This window comes from Mastigoproctus giganteus, chromosome 12 (assembly GCF_048544385.1).
Source record: "Mastigoproctus giganteus isolate SK-2022 chromosome 12, ASM4854438v1, whole genome shotgun sequence".
NCBI lineage: Eukaryota > Metazoa > Arthropoda > Arachnida > Uropygi > Thelyphonidae > Mastigoproctus > Mastigoproctus giganteus.
Window position 1 is genome coordinate 130,237,896 of NC_143586.1, and position 20,730 is coordinate 130,258,625.

Here is a 20,730-nt window from a genome sequence, read left to right on the forward strand (position 1 = left end):
ATCGTTTAGCACCACACTCCCTGTGACTTTGCATTAGGTGTAAATACCGGATATTCCCGTATCGAAGATACCGAAATTTCACCGGGTAATTCGTTCTCTCAATATCATTCAAGTTTATTCGAGGAAGGTTTTGCTGTTCGTTTAGCAAGAAGTCTTGGTTTTAAACATAACACGACGACGGCTGTTATTATTAAGTCAGTAATAGCGATGAATTTTACATATCCTGATGATCCTACAGTGTACAGCCAGGCAAAAAATTTAGTAATCAAACACACAGACTTCAATACAACACATTCGTTAAATGGATATTTGAAATACACTCTTGAATACGTACAGATTGACAACTGTGGACTACAAAAAATAGAATTCCAGGTACAAAACTGCAGCGAATTACGTTTACTTTCACTTATAAACAATCGTATAAATTTCATTGCTGAAGATGGTTTCCTAGGTCTTGAAAACCTGAAAGATTTATATCTAGGAAAGAATGAATTGCGAAGTTTGCATCCTAAAACTTTTTATCCGTTGAAGAATCTTGAAAGATTAGACCTAGATTATAACTCTTTATCAAATCTTTCTGGCACCCTTTCCACTCTAAACCTTAAGGTAGGTGTACAAAAAATTTATATTTTTAAAATAGTAAGTGTGTTTCTGTGAAACAAACCTTAGACTCATCTCAAACAGTAGTTATTAGCTGCAAACCAGGTTACTAGATGAAAAATAATAGTTATTAACTATTAAAAATAGTTAATAACTATATAGTTATCAATTAAATAGTTATTAATTAAATTGTTAGTAGTTATTAAAAATAGTAAATATATAGTTATTAATTAAATAGTTAAATTAAAAATATTATTAAATATTACCTGTCATAGTAGTTACCAGATATTTTCTTGTTTTCTAAAGCAACGTTTCCCAACCACTATTCTTGTGGGGATGGGGATAAGGCCGGCCATCTTTCTGACACGGGATTAACGAAATCAGAGCTGCTGATCTACAACTTAACTGCAGTGGTCCCAGTCCATCGTCCTAATGAGCTCAATGATCAATGACAAAAACAGTTATCTTCATACAATCATTTAATGTACTATCGTGTAACCGACTGTCTTCAAGGCTGCGTAATAGGAACAGCATATTTAGTTACAGCCATTGGTGTATACTTGTGTCGTTTGAGACTGCGCAGGAAATGGATCACAATATCCTGCTGCAAGAGGAAAATTACAGTTCTAGATTTTTAACACAGTAATGGAATGAAGATCTTAGATTTTATAAGGTCTAAATAAAACTGAATTTTTCTACACTTTTAACACCTGAAAGTATTTGCAAGTTTGACTTCTTTTATTATTCTTTTACTGTCAGATTATGCATTTCAGTAACCTTACACTATAATGATAAGTAATTATAAAGAATATAATAAATGTTGAAAATGTCCACCTTGACTACACGGACTGTTTTCATCATATTTTATGACTCGTTTTATAATCTTTGAACGTCTGTGTTTGCAATTCCAACCTATATGTCGACTTCACTTCCTCCAATGTATATGGTGTATTGTTTTTTACACTTTGTTTTTAACAAACTCCAAAAATAATAATCCGGCGAAATTAAATCTGGGGATCGTGAGGACCACGACAATGAGCTTATGTTCAGATAGGGATTGTGTCATTTTGACTTCGTCACGAAGAAACCGTTATGGCTGAGTTTGTATAAGCGTAATAATCTAATTTCATACATGCAATTTTATTTGGTCTTCTCCTATTTTAAATAAAACAGTGATTTATACTATATTTTCTTTTAACCAATTAAATTCAGCCTTATTATTGCAGACTTATTAAAGAAACAATCAAAATATACAATTTACTTTTCCCAGAGTTTCCTCTTTTTTTTATTAACCAAGAAACAAAATCTTCCGGAATTAACTATTATGAGGTGGTAACCTGAATGATGAAATAGTTTTAAAAGTAACAGTTTTCGGAGTTCGTGCTATACCAAGATTTGCAATCTAATAGAGTACATGCGATGACAGAAACTAAATTATCTAATTTATTCAAGATTCAGTAGCATTTTTTTCACTGTGGAAGGTCTCAGGATAACCCCGAGGATAGATCGAAATATTTCTGAGCAAAGGTTGTCTTCAACAGAGAAAAGTATGACCATCAAACCCTGCTTTTCGAAACTTTGCACAAAGCGAAACCAGCTTATACAGGCTACAATGGATTTTTCCACCTCGTTAATCCTACAGCCTGGCTTGAACATATTACCAGATTCCAGCAACTCATAATTCTTATAATTTGAAAATAGAGAATTATGTCGATATTCTTTTCCTGATAATCATTCATATCTCGAGAGAGCTACTCATAAATACTATCAACTCCCCATCAATGATAGCAACTTCTGTAGAATATAATGTGCCTCAGTTCCTTCTTAAATGTCTGAGCACTTTTATGAAAGATATATAGATAGCCTATGTGGCATGCGTGACAAAAAAAAGAAGTAATTGCCGAATTTCTGTTGGTCAGATTTTAACGAAAGTTGGAAAGGCTCCACAAATCGCTCTACCAGAGCGAAATTTAAAATTATTTTCATGAAAATCCATCCACTGAGAGTACAGTTATTACATGACAACGGAAAAAACAATAATAATAATAATTTCTGGATTTCTATAGGATCGAATTTAATGAAATTTGGAATGACTACACAAATCTTTTAAAAGGGTTGAAACGTGTGCACCACAAATTGTCACATGTGGACCGACAGACGGATTTACATAGTGAAGTCAATGAGCGAATTGTACATATGCTAATACGCCTAAAAAACAGATTTTTTCGGGAGGGAGGAAACCATGCAGCAGTCGCCTGGGACAGAGTTACTCATCCAAGTTGCAAAAAATTCCTCGCGTCTTTCATGGGATTGACAAGACCTTTTGCAGCCAGCGTCGGTCAACAGAGTTTCAGTTGATTTCTTTTATAATAATTAAAAAGGAAAAGAAAGGTTTGAGAATTACAGTGTTTGCAAAACTGGTAACAACTCTCCCTACAATACGAGTGTTAGTTTCGGATACTCAAAGCGAGGTGGGAATGGTACTGTAGATTTAAATGGTGGTGGATATACTGATGACAGTTTAGTTGGCCAGGTTCGCTGTAGACGTCCACAGCTACAGCGAACCAAGCAGTTTGTGGGTCATAAACACAGAGCTGCCGTTTTAAGTTGTAAAAATTAAGTTACATACAATAAATATTCTAATCCGTTAGATAAACAAGTTAGTGCAACGCATCATTTTAGTTCGTACAAAATCACAAAAGTAGGTGAAATGGCACGTGATGTAACAAAAACAAAAACCTGTTTTTGTTACATCAAATATTGTGAACGCCTGTGAGAACCGGGGTTTACTTCACTATTTATTTATACATCTATATACTTACGTATTGCTATAGCCCGTACTTTGGAAACCAATTTAGGTAGTTATGTATTATTATTATATATATATATATATTTTTTTTTTGATACAAGAGCAACTGATTCCTCACCTTTCCAAAGTTCACAAGCTACCCCACTGCTTTATTTATACTTTCTGTCACAGAAGATTCTGGGCACTGAGGATATATTTATTCTCCTTGTACAGGTTTAGACTTAGTGCAAGTCTTTATTCTTTGAGGGCAGTGTATATATCTCTTAGAATAATGAAGCACTTATATGAATTTCTAAACGTAACAAAGGTTTATTTTCACATCATAATTTACACGATATTACCTCATTTAAATAAAAAAAAATAGTATCTCCACCTTCCTTTTTAAACCTGTACAACTCTTCTTTTAATTAAAATTAACTACAAAATCAATACAACTGCTTCCATTTATTTGCTTAGTAGAGAGAGAGAGGATAGGATTCCTTAAGCATTCATCAGATGCACTCCTAACCTTTAGCGACTATCTTCACTCCTCCCTCCTTTACATCAAACACGAGTACTGTATTTCCACTTTTTCATTCTTACGGACCCGACGTTACAACTGTAGGGGGAGATGGTTTTTTTATTATTATTATTAGAAATTCTCTTATTAACTTAACTAAAAATTTGCAGTTCGCTGAACACCCTACTGACGTCTTTAACACCCCCACATACGCAAATCTGACTACAATTTTCAGAAAATTCCAATTTCTAGGGTACGTCTAAAGCGGTTGTTAGCAGAACATTAAAGCCACTCATTTATTTTTACAAAATTTAACAAACGTTTAATGAGCATACAACATTTACATAAAAGAAACAAATAATTGCATACATGCATCCCAATTCCCATATACATGTGGAAACCATGCTACAATACGCTATTCTCTCTCTCCTCAATTATTCTCAATATGCGAATTATAACATCAGTTTGAATCAGTTGTATTTTACATAAAATTTACTCCACAATGATTACTCAATCATTCTCTTACCTCACCAATTCTTTTCGGTCTTTCTCTTACATCAATAATATTTACTTCAGCTCTTATTACTCCTTTAAAATCTTTGTTTCTAGCCTCTAACACATGAAGCGTATTACATCTGGTACCCTCTTATCCCAATAACATTCCCTATAGGTCACCCGTTCTACCTTAACATCTTAGTCACCCAATTTATCATATTAGTCATCCCTCTTTACTCATGAGGTTTTTCTATTAATAAAATTTCTTTCTCTTTGTACCTCATCTGATATGTTACTTTGTTTGGCACTTGGCCTAATTTAATGATATAGGTTACCTATCCTTACAGTACTACCCTCATAAATATAATTTCTTTGCTAATTCCTTTATATTATTACTTTCCTTTTACTACTCCTGAACCACTACATAATCATTAACAACAGGAATGTTCCTTTCTTTTACAAGGACTAAAAGTATTTTTTTATTTTTTGGCGGGCTCCAGGGTTTCCCCTATTCGCCGGCACTTTTACAAGGACTGAACAAGTGGACATGTGTATATGTAAAGGGCGGCTCCTAGAACGTTTGTTCAACTCCGCCTCGTATCTCTGTGAGGAATAGTATCACTACAAATGGGCCAGATATGTGTGTGACGTCGGTTTGTGTGTATTATGTGTGTGGTCTGTTCTGACCTCTTGGCTATCCAGAAGCATCAGTCACCTGGACAGATGATTCTGGGTACTCGTCCACACCACGGGAAGGTGGGCCAGTCCATGTAAAGCACGTACTGTCTCAAGAGAGACTCTGACTCACCTAATGTTGTCAGAAGGTAGGCCATGATCCTCTGGGGGCTCATTCCAGAGGGGAAAAAAGAAAAAAAAAAAAAACGATCACCCATGGTGCTGGATATGGAACCGAAATTATTAAAATAAAACATTTATAAAAATAAATAATAATAATAAAATAAAATAAAAAATAAGTAAAATGGAAGGTAGTGGTGCTCCTAAAAAAAATGATAATATATAAATGCATAAAAGAAAGAAAGTGATGCTACTAATAAAAAAAAACAAGAAATTATAATAAATAAAGACAAAGAAGGAAAGTGGTGCTGCTAAAAAAAAAACCAAAAAATTAGTAAACAAAAAAAATTTATGATAATATATAAATGCATAAAAGAAAGAAAGTGATGCTACTAAAAAAAATTATAATAAATAAATACATAAAAGAAGGAAAGTGATGCTACCAAAAAAAAAGGAAGAAAGAAAGAAAGAAAGCACTTAATTTTGTCTGCAGGCTGAGGAAAAATTTCACTTCTTGAGGATTTGAGTTTATATATTATTAAAGGAGATCTAACTAGCTATGCATCAGCAGGACCATTGTGCTCCATCCTGTTGAGATCTGTCGACACTGAACGCCTTCGAAGAAATACGTCTTCAGCGAAAGCCTGAAGAACTTTTACAAGGACTATCACTCAATTGCTTACAGAGCTAGGTTACGAGTCCTTGAGTTCAGGATTCAATAAAGAAACAAGGAACATACTTATATTCCGCAGCTACTTCCAATGTCCTTGCGTTCAGGTTTCCTAAGTGGCTGACAGGTTTCCTTCAATTCCTTGGGTACTCTGGTTTTCCTTCGAGGCATACAGGTTTACTTCAGTTCCTTGGGCACTCTGGTTTTCCTTCGAGGCATACAGGTTTACTTCAGTTCCTTGGGCACTCTGGTTTTCCTTCGAGACTGACAGGCATGCTTTCACTTCTGGGGCACTCTTGGCATGACGCACTTTCTTGTGTAGACGATATATTCACAGGAGTACATACTTGGCACCAGAACCCACGAGCAGTTCCTTCTCGAAGTTTCCTTCAAACTCTTCACAAGGGCTTACATTACCAAACTCGCCTATCTCTTTTTCAACCCACAACTCACGACCTTCATCCTTACACCACACCGAAGTCAGACACAGAATGCTCTCACTCTCTCCCAATTTTTCTCCCCGAACTTTACTCTTCCCCTCAAGTATGGAACGCCTTCCCCAAGGACTCCAACCAATCCCCATTTTCTGTTTAGATTTCCATTCCTTTCTGTTTGCTAACACAGTTCTACCAAGCTGTCTCCCTAGCGCACAAATCAACCCTTTTTAGAACTTTCTTTTTTTTTTTTTTTCACACGGCAGTATTCTTTCATGTTTGCCAGAAACCTCCAAAAACTGATTTCCATTTCACACCTTTCTCTCTAAATGTATCCGAACACCCAAATATCAGTCAGCCTGACGCCGTTTTATTTTGATGCCAACACTGGACGTCCACTCATTTCCTGTTTTGGTTCTAACGGTGTCAGATCAAAAGAGACGCTTCTTATAATCCCGTTTTAAGTTCTATTGTTCTTCCTTAAGAAACACCCCCCCCTCACGCGTATTCTCAAATGGCACCCCTTTACCTAGTCCTGCTGTCCCTGTTTGCTCTCTTGTATTATTTGAATTACTTGTTTACCCCTTTGCTACTATTTTTAATTCCCATGCTTAAAACTGTCCATTACTAAATCTAGCGTTCTTCAAACTTTAACCTTACTTTTAGCAAAAACAAATATTCTTATTTAAATTTATAAGATCTATTTCTTACACAACCACCGTTTGAAAAATTTTTTCCAGACACCAAAAAAGTTTTCCATCGACGACATTTTCCCTTCGTGTTCTTGCTTTTTGTTTCCATTCTCCCGCCCTCTTATTTATCAATCACAATCATCTCTTCCAGCATCTCTACTCTAATTCGCCCTTCATCGGAAATCTGTTTTCAACGGGTGCTATATGACTGGACATCTCCCCCCCCCACCCCTTTAAGTACAAAGGTTGCGGACCCACTTCCATCTGGAACTTTCTCCTAACTGTACCTTCCCTTAATCCGGTTTGTTCCGCTCGTAGTCAGAAACAGACGCCCTTCTGTTTCCCAAAATACTTTCTACGGGCAGTTTAATTGTATGCACTCGACTTAAGTTATTTTCCATTGCTCTACACCTGCATAGGTTAATGGCTAATTTGGGATGGTGACTGTATTCCTATCCCAAAATATCTTCCTGCCATCACCTGCATTCAGAACCATTATTGTTCTGGACTTGCTCACATTGGCATAACTAATTAGCAATCTGCTTCAAATGAATGTCTGTGTGGATTTAGATGCACGAGCACTTAATTGCCCTTTCTTCGATTCTTTGTAGTTAACCACAAAGAAGAATTGGAAAATTTTGTTATAAAAACATTTTCTAACTCATTAATTAAAAAGTATTCCCTTTATTTATTCTTGTAAGATTTGGGATCCTACACGCCTTCAAATATTGTGAACCCCTTCATAACCAGTTGCCTGTTATTGCACTACATCAAATAAGCAACGCTTCCCCAGTAGAGAAGACTAATGTTATTTATTCTCGGCGGATACCACCACCCAGAAGACACCTTTTCGAACTTGTAGGCCTTTCATACTTTCCACTGGTGAAACGTTGCTTATTCCAGTAGTGCAATAACAAGCGCCTCTTTGTAAAGGCGTTCACAATATAAGTAACAAAAATAATGCCATTTCACCGATTTACTACGAACTTAAGAGATGCTTTGCACTAACTTGTTCATATAGTATATTTTCCATAGTTTGGGGCTTTCGGCCCTAAACCATGGCGCACCATAGTTGCCGATGCGCCTAATAAATCCTTAAACCAGCAGCAGCAACAACAACCCTAAACCCTTTTTAATATTCTAATCCATTAAGAAAGGATGAAATATTGGCATTGTTCAAGCAGAATTCAAAAATATCCGAAAAGTTTTAGAGAAATTAAACAGGAATTTTGGCACCTGTCAAGTATCCAGCCACTGTCCTGTCTTTGCAGACCGCCGTAGATAAAAATCCATGGCACTACCACAAAACTGCAAGCCCAAATAAAACACCTTGGAGTAGTCATCAACAAAAATTATCTTTCCTACCGTATACTGTCAACCTACGTAAGAGGATCACAAACTACACTGCCCTAGTGACCAGGATGAAGCAGTGTGACTGAGGCCTCAAAACGCGCAACCTGACCCTCTTCTATAAGGCAGTTTTCATCCCTGCCATCGCTTATGCCTCTGGCGTTTGGTACATAAAGACGCAGACCGTCGTCAATCGCCAAAAAATAGAATCCATCCAGCGCTCTATTCTCCTAACAATAACTTGTCGCACAGTCTCGACCGATGCCCTGCAAGTCCTAGCAGATGTACTACCTTTAGACCTAGAAATAATCCGCACAGGTCTACTCTATCAACTCTCCAAAGGAAAATCGAACACAATAATAGATTTGACCTCTGATCCACTCAACAACACGACCGTAGAAGAAAAGAGACTTATCACCCATTTAACACAGGTCTAGCAGACTAGGTGGATGGGGTTTACAAAGGGAGCCCTAACCCGAAAATTTCTTCCAGAAGTCCAAACAGTTTATCCGAAATGCCCGACATGGTTCTCCCTGGGCCAACAAACCACCTTCCTTCTCACAGGGTACGGTTCCATTCGTGCAAAACTGACTTTCTTCCATATAACATAACCCTCGGTGTAACTGTGGATACCAGAAAATCTGGGACCACCTTATGTACCACTGCCCGCTTTACGAAGATCTCCAAGGCATTCTCATTACACAGATTAATTCCCTTCCGCAGGATCAAGAACACCATCTTCTGGAACACGAGCAACACCACCACATCTTTTCCAAGTTTTCCTAAGACCTTTTTGCCAGGCCACAAACTTTACCTTAATGGTAAACCTCCGCGGGAATAGTGCCATACAAGTCCTTCCTTGGTTCGTCCCAGGAGTGACACAACCACCAGTACTGCTCAGATGCTGCCATTAGGCCTTCCTAGCCACGCTCCCTTGCGTGGTCGTTTTCCTCCACTCCCCGGGCAGGAGGGGAAGGGAAGGAAACTCCTGGTCTGCCCCTCTGGTGGGGAATGGGCCTGCTCCACTGATTTGACGGTCATCTTCCCTATGGACCCCCCTTATCTCTGTATTTTCCCCCCAGCCTTAAAGCAATTTAAAGATGATTCGGACTAGCGTCCGAATCATCTTTAAATTGCTTGAGCCCTACACCCAAAACTTAACATTAAATCACATAACTAGTACTCCTTTTGGCTGACCCCTATCTATAGCGGTTTGTTTTTTTTTTTAATGTCCTAGCCATTGAAATCGCTGAAAATTAGGTGGCAGGACCTGCCAGAGTAAATAACTATTTTTTTTTTGTTTTTTTTTTTTTTTTGTTATTTGGTTTTTAGGAGCATTAGCAACTAAGGCCATATTGCTCCGGGATATGCGGTGGTCATTCCTTTGACCTTTCCGCATCCTCGTATTTGGTGGTGACGGGCTCAAACCCCGGTCTAATCAAGAAGCGTGTGCTACGCACTGCTGCTCCTTCCCACCTGGCTACGGAGGCGCCTAGTAAATAACTATAATACTGATGTACCTGGTCTGCCTACACTAGGCACAGTGTGGACAAAAGTTGACTCCCATTAGGGGCCCAGTGTCTAAATGACCAGAGGAACGGTACACGACACTACACATATATAAAATTCCTACACCTTTAAACCTCTGGAATTGACAATGTTCTGTTTCACACCCACAATTTATATATATATTTTTTATTTATTTACATAAATACATAAACACTCTCTCTTTACAATCATTCGAACATAGGTTCGAATGATTGTAAAGGGTGCTTGTAAAGATTGTAAACTGCAGCAGAAAACGGAGCTTCTCTTACAAAATTGAAAAAAACAAGAAAACTCTCAATGCTCGTAAAAGAAATGCATGTATGCACACTCAATGACATTTATGTATGCGTGTATGTACGTGGCCTGTTTGTGGCGGCTCTCCAAATTGTCTCTGTCTTGACTACAGGATCTGCGTAATCAGGGCCTGAAATGTGAGCAGCCAACACCTGAGCAACTGCTTCCCGTCCCAAGGCACGTGGAGCCGGACATAATCTATTATCTGCGACTCAGTAGTGCGCTAAAATCCCGCATCCACTGGAGTTAGTGCAATACCAGTGGATGCCAGCAATCCCGTAATCATGATTCCCAGCAGAAAGAAAAAATATATATAATAATAATAATAATAAATACATAAAATAAAAAAAAAACACCAGTGGTTGACATCTCTCAACAACCTCAGAGTTCAAAAGTTTAGGATGACTGCTAGGTGACACGGGGAAACAGCTCACTAGTTGTGTTGTCATTCGAGGTGAGCGGATGCGCTTCGTCTGGGCTCCTCAGGTAAGTGGATTGGATTACTGTTGATTATTGCTTTTAAATATTTGATTTATTTAGATATTGTTGGATTATCTTGTTATAGGTTTTCCTGTAACAGTTTGATTTTTATAATATTATAGTTTTATTTTTTGAAGTTAATTTTCATTGATATTTAGCTAATTTTATAATGGTAATTACGAGATCTGCCTTAAATACGTCACAGGGAATCTTGACTCACACAGAAATAGCCGATGGCGATTTACGGGTGAGTCATGATTTAATCCGTTGGGTAACCTGTGAATGTTTTCCAAGGTCGACTATGACTAATCATAGCTCACCTGGGGATTCTTTTCTTTGTGATCGATTTAAGGAGTGCACCAATCTTAAATTACAATTCGGTGCACTGATGGAACAATTTGAGTCACTGAAAAAACGGGTGCTTGCCCTTGAGAATAATGCATCTGGGAGCTCGTTAGGGGCTCAAGACTCCAGCAATCTACCAAGTGATGCACCCCCGATTCGTGCCTCAAAACAGAAAAACCAAGTGCAAACTACTCTGGTTCAAAAGGACAGGCTAGACTTGTCACTGCTGAGTGTAGTAAATGCGCTTGTGCGAGGCGTAGATTATTGCTAGGAGGCAAAAAATGACGCGTGTCGCCATGGTCACCCAACCGCAAATACAAACCCATAGCGCATTTGCCTAATCTTCACCTGTAGCCGGAAGCGGTAGATAGCTCTGGTCAGCCGTGAGTAGTAAAACAAATTTTTCAGCGTCAATTTAAGAATACACTCTTATTCAGCGTCAATTTAGGAATACACCAACACCAAAATCGTCATATAAACATAAGCATAATTCTGTTAATTTAACTGATTAACCGGAGGGAGAAAGACACACAGCCGTACAGCAGAAGAGCATGCTCTCTATACCTACAGTGTATAGTACGCGGAGATGGGGGAAACCCCTGGTGCTGTTCGACACTAAACACGCTCTACACTGTCTTATCTTTGCTACGAGTTAAGGCGCCACTAATGAAAGTTAAATTAAAGCTATTGAAATTGGTAACTAATCAGCAATTCCACTGCCTTGAAGGCAGTAGCCTGAGAGTAAGTATATTTGGCAATTTGCGAATTAATTACAAGAGGTAGCTATAAAGTAGAGTGGCTATGGAAATATCATCAACCACCTCATGACGTGCTGAACTTACAGGAAGCGAATAACACACGGCCTAGAAATGCTTTTCGATAATCTTGATGTAACAGGTTATATTTGTGCCACAAAAATAAAAAAAAAAAGTAGCAGAGCATTTCGAAGACCAGGACACAACGACCACTAGCCTGCACCTACTGAGCCAACTACATTGTGTTAGGGTAGCTAAGAATAGAAACAGGTGCATGTATACCTGCGTGTACACCAATGCTAGGAGTTTGGTAAATAAATTTGATGAATTTGAGGTATTGCTCAAAACATCAAAGGCAGATATTGTTGGGATATCAGAGACGTGGTGTCACACAGATATAAGTAATGCGGAACTGGAATTTGGGGAATACAATGTGTATAGAAAGGATAGACAGGACAGGAGGGGAGGAGGGGTTATGCTATTAATTAAGAAACACATAAAGTCCAAGGAAGTGAAGCCAGTCGACATCGATGGACAGGGCAGCGTCGAGTCAGTTTGGTGTGACATAAGCATAGGGAAATCAAAATTGAGTGTGCTATAGGCCTAATGACTCTGATGAGTATAATAAGATATTGTACAGGGAAATAGAGTGGGCCAGTAAATCAGAGAGTCTTATAATGGGGGACTTTAATTTCCCAGATATTGACTGGAATTTGTGGGTTGGTCACTCGCACACTAGCAAGGCTTTTGTGGATTTATTGGATGATTGTTTTCTACATCAGCATGTTCGTGAGGCAACGAGAGGGAGCAATACTCTTGATCTGATTATCAGTAGTGATTCCTCATGCATTAAGAACCTGCAGATAAATGAACCACTAGGTGGCAGTGATCACAGTGTGTTGAAGTGGGATTTACTCAAGGAGGTAACTACCATCAGAGGTAAAGGGAAGGGTTTTTGTTTTCGTAAAGGCGACTATGATGGTCTGAGACAGTATTTAAATTCTATACAGTGGGACCAACTGATGATGTTACCAACAGCAAACTCAAAATGGGAAGCATTCAAGGAACTAATCTTGGAGGCTACCAGGCTTTACATACCAACTAAGAAATATTGTTCAAGGTTTAGGCCTAAATGGTTGTCAGATGAACTAATGAGACATGTGGCAGAGAAGAAAAATGCATGGGATACATACAAATTAATGGGTGACATGGAAGCCTATGATAGATATAAGTTGGTCTGTAACCAAGTCACAAAGGAGATTAGGCAGGCAAAGGCAGACTATGAAAAATCCTTGGCAAAGGATGCAAAGAAAAACAGAAAAGAGTTCTTTACATACTTGAACTCGAAAAGGAAAGGGATGAATCAGATTGGTCCACTGGATATTGATGGTTCAACAGTTGAGGATCCTGCTCAGGTGGCTAACAATCTAAACGAGTATTTTGCATCTACATTCACGCATGAGGAGTTATTCAGGAAGGAGAATGATGTAGGTAAAGTAAACATTGGCAGTGAGCTGGATGATTTTGTAATAACTGAGAGGAAAGTGGAGGAGAGATTGTTGGGGATAAACATAAAAAAGGCACCTGGGGTGGATGGGATCTATCCAGTTATATTAAAGGAGGCAGCAAAGGAAGTAAGCAAACCCTTAGCCATAATTATGAGAGCTTCCTTGGACTCAGGGGAGGTACCTATGGACTGGAGATGTGCAAATGTGACCCCAATTCACAAAGGAGGTTCAAAGGCTGACACAAGTAATTATAGACCTGTTAGTTTAACTTCTGTTCCAGGTAAATTAATGGAGGCACTGGTTAAAGAAGCACTGCAGGATCATCTAGACAAGAATTCAGTTATAGCTCAGACGCAGCATGGTTTTGTTAAGGGCAGGTCTTGCCTGACCAATTTGATTGGATACTATGATGTAGTCACAAAAGAACTGGATGCAGGGAATAACTTTGATATTATATATTTGGATCTTAGAAAGGCTTTTGATACTGTTGCACATGGAAGACTGCTGCACAAATTGGAGCAGTGTGGCATTGGAGGCAAATTGCTGCTATGGATAAGGGGATGGTTGAGTGGCAGAAGACAGAGAGTGGTAATCAATGGACACTGCTCAACGTGGACTAATGTTATTAGTGGAGTTCCTCAAGGTTCAGTGTTGGGTCCGTTGTTGTTTTCGGTGTTTATGAATGATATTGATGATGGGACATCAAGTTTAATGTCCAAGTTTGCAGATGATACAAAGGTTGGCAGGGTCGTTAAGGACAATACTGACGCTATGCTGCTGCAACAGGATCTGGACAGGTTGAACAGATGGGCTGAGAGGTGGCAAATGAGGTTTAACATCGACAAATGTAAAGTGCTGCATATGGGAAACAGTAACCCCAGAGCAACGTATCAACTCTGCGGTACTACACTGACAGTGGTGGAGAATGAAAAGGACCTGGGGGTAATTGTGCAGGCAGATATGAAGTTCTCTGAGCAGTGCAGACGAGCTGCAAGAGTAGCTCATGGTGTCTTGTCAATGATATACAGGAATGTTTCTAGCAGGGATAAGGAGGTGATTATTCCATTGTATAAGGCAATGGTAAGGCCACATCTTGAGTACTGTATACAGGTCTGGAGGCCTCATTTCAAGAAGGATGTAGAGCTGCTGGAACGGGTACAGAGAAGGGCAACAAGATTAGTAAATGGAACAAAGGGTTGCTCTTACGAAGAAAGGCTTAAGTTTTGCAAATTACAGAGTCTGGAGACTAGGCACCGGCGAGGTGATCTGATAGAGGTGTATAAGGCTTTGAATGGTTTGAGCATGCTCAATGCCAATGGGATTCTTCATCTTTCTCAGAATAATCACCTCAGAGGGCATAAATTCAAATTGAGGAAGGACGGATGTCGGATAGATGTGCGGAAATTTGCCTTTGGCCAGCGGGTGGTTGGTTGGTGGAACCGACTTCCATCACTGGTTGTTGAAGTTGATAGCCTAAACAAATTTAAAGCTCAACTGGACAGGTATTTCGAACGAACGGAGGGGTGAAATGGGAGTGGGTTTTTTTTTTTTTTTTTGTTTTTTTTGGCTGATGCTGAATAAGCTTGCTTTCTTGCATCATATGCCTCTGCTAATGCTAATGCTAATGCTAATTTGACCCATTGCAACAAGTCGTCATTTCGTCATTTTCAACAAGTACTCCTGTTTTTCATCTTCGTTTGTGTTAGCTGGTTGTCTTGCCCTCAGTCTATTAGTCTGCACATATATTATAAAAGCATCGGACACACACCAACGAGGCGTTGCAGTATAGTAGCACGTATAGTATTCGTAATATTTCACTAAAATTTTGAGATATTACGAGTACTATACGTGAGTTAGCAAAAGACACCATGAGTGGCCTCGGTCAGGGTTTTAGGCTCTGAATTGCAGCATTTCCCACCTCATACCACTAGATACTACCTACCGGCTGTGTGAGGTTTCGTATTGTTACCTAACACTGTACTCTTACAGCACACAATTTACAACACTATACACATAAGGAAAACGGATTTCGATTCAGAATATCACACATCTACTCCATACGATACTAGTGTAGTGGACATAGCGTATTTGTGAGGCGGTTCCCCACAAATCCGCTTTAAGTACTCTGCGATGATGCACAATTTTGCAAAGCCAGTCGGTGTGGGCAGTGTTGGTAATGTGAGTAGTGTGTTGTTTGTGTTGTTAGACTGGTCTCTTAGTTATCGAGAGGCACGATCGCCAGGAAAGGATCTCCCAGTACCCGTCCACGGCACGGGGAGTTGGACCAGGGATAGTAGAAAAGCGCTTGTCGGGCAGTCTGCACTCTTGCAATAGCGAGAATGAAGGGCGCCAGCAGAAACGAGCGTTTTGCTGAAAAGATAAAGGCAGGGAAGGCAACCCAAGGAGAAAACAAAGGAAAAGAAAATGCTTAATGCAAGGTGAGGATGTCTCTAGAGAAGGGACTGAGGTTGGGAAAGGAAAAGACCCGAGTTCGAGTCCCGTCGATGACATGAAAAATGTTTATGAGCCTTTTCACAACGTGGCTGAGTTCGTCGGTCTGAGGCGGGAGTACCATGGTTTTTTCCTTCCGGAAACTCGGTTTTTTCATCCAGCAAACAGACTATGGAAAATCATTCGATTATATAAATCGAATGATTAGTAGTTTGTACTACTAATAATAGGCCTCCGTAGCCGAGTGGGCAGGAGCGGGAGTGCAGTAGCACACGCTCTTTGAGTAGACCGGGGTTCAAGCCCCTGAATACGGTCGATCTGCCAACCCGCACTGGACCAGCGTGGCAGATTATGGTCCATTTCCCTCAGCATGAATTGTTGAGGAGGTTTCCACCCTGCAGTGGGTTGATAATGGCTGCACTTTACTTTTTTTTTTTTTTTTTTACTACTAATAATTGTGAGATTCCAGTGTAGGAATCGTCATTGATGATTTTTTTACACACACCTCAACAGGGATCCACGTTCGAATTGCGAGAAGAAGCCCCATACCATGACATCGCTAATTCTGAATTTAATATTGTAGAAAATACATTCCAAAAGAGATGACCTTCCCCAGGCATTCAATAACCACTGTGTGATCTGAAACGAGTAAGAAGACTTACCATCAATAGGATATGTTTTAATCGCTCTATTGTGTAAGGACGTTGAATTGAATACCACTATGAGCGACGCTGGTGTGATGTAGGACTTGTGAACATCAGCTCTGTCATGAAACCACACCTATCAACGAATTACAAACTGTGAACGCCCTACCGAATACCTGTCGCTCGGTTAGTTTTCACCTCTTTCTTCAAGGATCTTCAATTCATATTGGTCAATATTTTTAGGCTTAACTATCTCATGCACCATCATTGTCTTCGTTCCTTCATCTTTTCATTATATCTGCTCCAATTAACTTTAAAAGGTTCATATATATGGCTGTGACATCCAGTAACTAATTGTTGATATCCGAAGGCTGAGCCTCTTTGTAACTAATTAAACTCCTTGCTATCAGACGCATATTTTTGGGATGTCTCTTCTATTGCCTGCACACTTTTAAACCACTTCTTGCTCAGTATATATTTCGTTCACACAGCTCCCAACACTGGGAGTAATCTATATACTTTAGGTATGTATCATGTAATGAATACTTAATAGTGTAATTCATGCTAACGAAACGGCATCTTCAACTTTGGTGCACACCACCTCCTCCCGTTTTCCTTCAAGCCCATTTAATAGGTTTAATTTTTAACAGTTTGAAGATTCACAGAAAACAAGATTCCACTATTCAGATTATTTTCATGAGATGTCGGTTAAGGCACTGTATAACAAATATTTTTAGTGTTTTAATGGAGACTGAGCTTTAATTTAGTTTTATTGCAAAGTAATCAAATGTTTGTTTTTCCATTTCAGATGCTTACATTGGAAGGAAATAATCTGACATCACTTGAGGGAGTGTTTGAACATATGACATTGCTTGAAATCTTGAATCTGTCGGGAAATCCAATAGAGATAATTGGTCCTACAGTATTTGGCACAACATCCCACATGTTGTATCTAGATTTAAGTAACTGCAAGCTTCAATTTATTGATAAGGTGATATTCAGCCAGATGAAAAGGCTCCGATTTTTGTTTCTGAGTCAAAACAACTTCACAAGGCCTGTTCCCCAGGTTTCACCGAATGATGCCATTGACCTCGAAGTTCTTGATCTCACTGCTAGTAACCTCTCTTCATTCGAGTCATCATTTGTCTTTCTGTTTCGTCTCTTCCTTGCTGGAAATAATATATCAGACATTAATGAGAACACATTCAGTGACAGTATTGAACTTTCGAAGCTGAACGTTAGTAACAATCGCATTTCTAGGATACACAGAAAGAGTTTTGCCATTAGCCATGTAATTACGGATCTTGACTTGAGTTATAATCGCATTCGGACACTAAATTCTTCACTAAGCTATTTATGCCTAACTCGAACTCTGAATATTTCTCACAACTACCTGCAGCACATAACTGAATTCGATTTAAGTTGCATGAGCGACCTAGAAACATTAATACTCTCGAATAACTATATAACAATGGTAAATGTACTTCAACTGCCCATCAACTCATTGATGCATACTCTGGATCTGTCAAATAATAGTCTGATTTTCCTTGCTGATGATTCTAATCCATATAACTATAAGGAGTTGTATCTTGCAGGTAAGTCATTTAATAGTAATACAAATACAAATTGAAACAATGGAGTTTTACATGTAGAACCTCGCTAATTGGCGTGGTTATATTTCTGATGATTTCTATCCTTGGCAAACTATTTTATAGTTATTAAATATGGTATAAACTATTGCCAATGTCCTTTTCGTAGCATCATTTTTAGCAACATTTTGTTATACTTTGCTGAACTCAAGGAAATCATAATGAATTTTAATATCTTATTATTTCGAATTTAATTTTGTTTTGTTTTTTTATTTCTCCACAAACAGGAAACCCTTGGTCATGTGATTGTCGTACTTCATCACTACACACGTTGCTCCACTTTAATGCATCCGTAGTGGTTAAGGACACGCCTCTCTGCAACTCTCCGCCCTTTAAGAAAGGCCTGACTTATCTTTCACAAACCTACGGTGACCTAAACCACTGGAGGTGTCCCGGTCCTTGTAAATGCCTCTGCATGCCTTCTTCACGTGAATACATTCATTTGTCCATAGACTGTACCTATCTGAACCTAGACACTGTGCCAGAAGCTATAATCTCCTACATCGCCGAAACGACAAATAGCACATCGCCATCACGTGTTCAGATTAGAAGTATTAATTTAGAAAATAACAACCTGAAAATACTAGACAGAAGATTAATTTTTCATGATATTTCTGAATTACTTCTAGCTAACAATCTACTGACCTCACTGCCTATTGATCTGATTAATTCCACAAGGTTTGAGAGATTGACATTGTCCGGAAATCCCTGGGAGTGTAACTGCGAAGCTACACATCTGAAACATTGGATTGTACAACAAATTAAAGCAGTAAGTAAGTTTTGCAGAAATGCGCTTGTTTCATAATCTTCTGAACAAATTTGGAGCTATACGGAAGACGATGAATTGCAATCAGCCGTTACATCCAAAAGCTAAGCACAAAATCAAATTTAAAATTAATCCCTGTTTTACAACGCGAGCGTGTTGCTGGAATTCTTGTAAGTTTGGTAGAAATTACTGTTACTTGCATGCAAGAGAAAATTCCTTGTTTGGGTGACAGGAGCCAGAGTAGTTATGTTCCTAAATGCGTACACAACAAATGCGAATACATATATATATATATATATATAATTTGTGCAGAATTTGCCTACTAATGGGTGCCAGCAATTCCATAACACTGGGACGTAAAAGATCCTACCCTTTCACAAAACTGAAGAGACCGTTTAAAAATAAATAAATAAATAAATAAAAAAAGGAAGAGTAAAATTCAATAATTTCGGCACTGCTAAACACAATGACAGCAACTGGGTACAATGCCAGCAGAAGTGGTACTTGACCACCAGAACACCAATGGGATAACAGTAAAAAAGGATTAGGATTTACTGAAATTTTTCTTGTTGCTATAGAGTTTTAGGGGCATCGCCAACTAAGGCCATATTGCTCCGTGTATACTGTCTGTAAGTTGCGTCCTTGTGCTCTGAGATCGATTTTCTGTTTATTGGACGAAAAACCCGCGTTTCCTCGGGAGAAAAAAACCATGCTACCCTCGCCTGAGATTGACTAACTGAGCCACATTGTGAAAAATGCCCATAAAAATTCTTTACGCCATCGATGGGACTCGAACTCGGGTCTTTTCCATCCAGTGTGGGGAGGACGGCGATTCTACCATCTGTGCTACCCACGATGTCATTTTTTGTGTAGATAATAATTAAACTGGGAATTAATGTTGTGGGTGACTGCCTGATGTCACTATATTGTCCATCACTACATGGCATGTGTAGGGTCTTCTACATCGCTACAACTGCTGGATCAGAAAGTTTGAAACTGTGAAGCTCGAGTCCGTAACATGATCAGAGAAAAGATGTAAAAAAGGTCTGGATTAAAGTAAAGTTTAAAGGCCTTTAAAAAAAATTTGTTCAGAGTTCGGGTTGGTTAGTGCGGAAGATGTTTAATCCCATCAGATTTAAACATCCTGAGTGGATTAAATACTTATCTACATCCCCATTTATCTCCTACATGATTTAGTAGATAAATGGATGCGGACTCGGACTGATAGGATATACTTATTCTATGATTTTCAGTTCCAGCGGTAGATCATGTTAGTTAGGCCATAAATAGAAGGGACTGTTGGAGATTGAACATACACTTGTTATAGCTAAACGTTTATGTAGGTTTATAATTTACATTATTATTTTGTAACATGCCTTTTATTAGTGTACTATTACTAGGTTGGTTTTCAGTAATTTACAGCTCATTAGTAAACAATTTTCTTGGAAAAAAATTCTGTTAATTAGGTCCTGTTTTTTTTTTTTTTTTTTTTTTTTCTTAATTTCTAACTTCGTTTATTAGGAAGGACGGGTTACTGTTATTTTTAGCAGGGATTAAAATTATACTCTGAACGTTTACAGACGTCCTATGAAGATTTCAGCTTGAGTGGCTTATGAGTGCATAGTGCTATCTCAGTCCCGAAATTTTAATGTGGGAATGGGGAAGAACAGGTACTCTGAAGGTGGAATACATGTGGGTGCCTCCTATTTTGTATCAGGTCCGGTATCGCGCCTGACACAAAGTAAAGTTATTAAATTAGATTTTAAGAGGGATTACTTTGTAATGGATTATGCTAGTTTAGTGGGTTTTAAGGATTTTAGTATTTACTAGTAGATTTATAAGGTTCTGTAATGATTTTAGGCATTATACATCTCAAAATCAAATGCTACTTTCCAACAGTGCATCATAGATCTTTGGGTATTTACAGGTATGGTAGCTTCCCGATG

At 38.7% G+C, this 20,730-nt stretch overlaps 1 protein-coding gene across 1 annotated transcript in view; it reads left to right on the forward strand.

The window, feature by feature from the left end:
* Positions 1-207: 207 nt before the first annotated feature.
* LOC150077424 (toll-like receptor 2 type-1) overlaps positions 208-20,730 on the forward strand; it is a 40,441-nt gene continuing 19,918 nt past the window's right edge. Inside the window, exons 1-3 of the mRNA XM_090385900.1 lie at positions 208-606; positions 17,178-17,964; positions 18,246-18,787. Of these exons, the coding sequence (XP_090242026.1) occupies positions 208-606; positions 17,178-17,964; positions 18,246-18,787 (1,728 nt within the window). The remainder of the gene's footprint in view (positions 607-17,177; positions 17,965-18,245; positions 18,788-20,730) is intronic.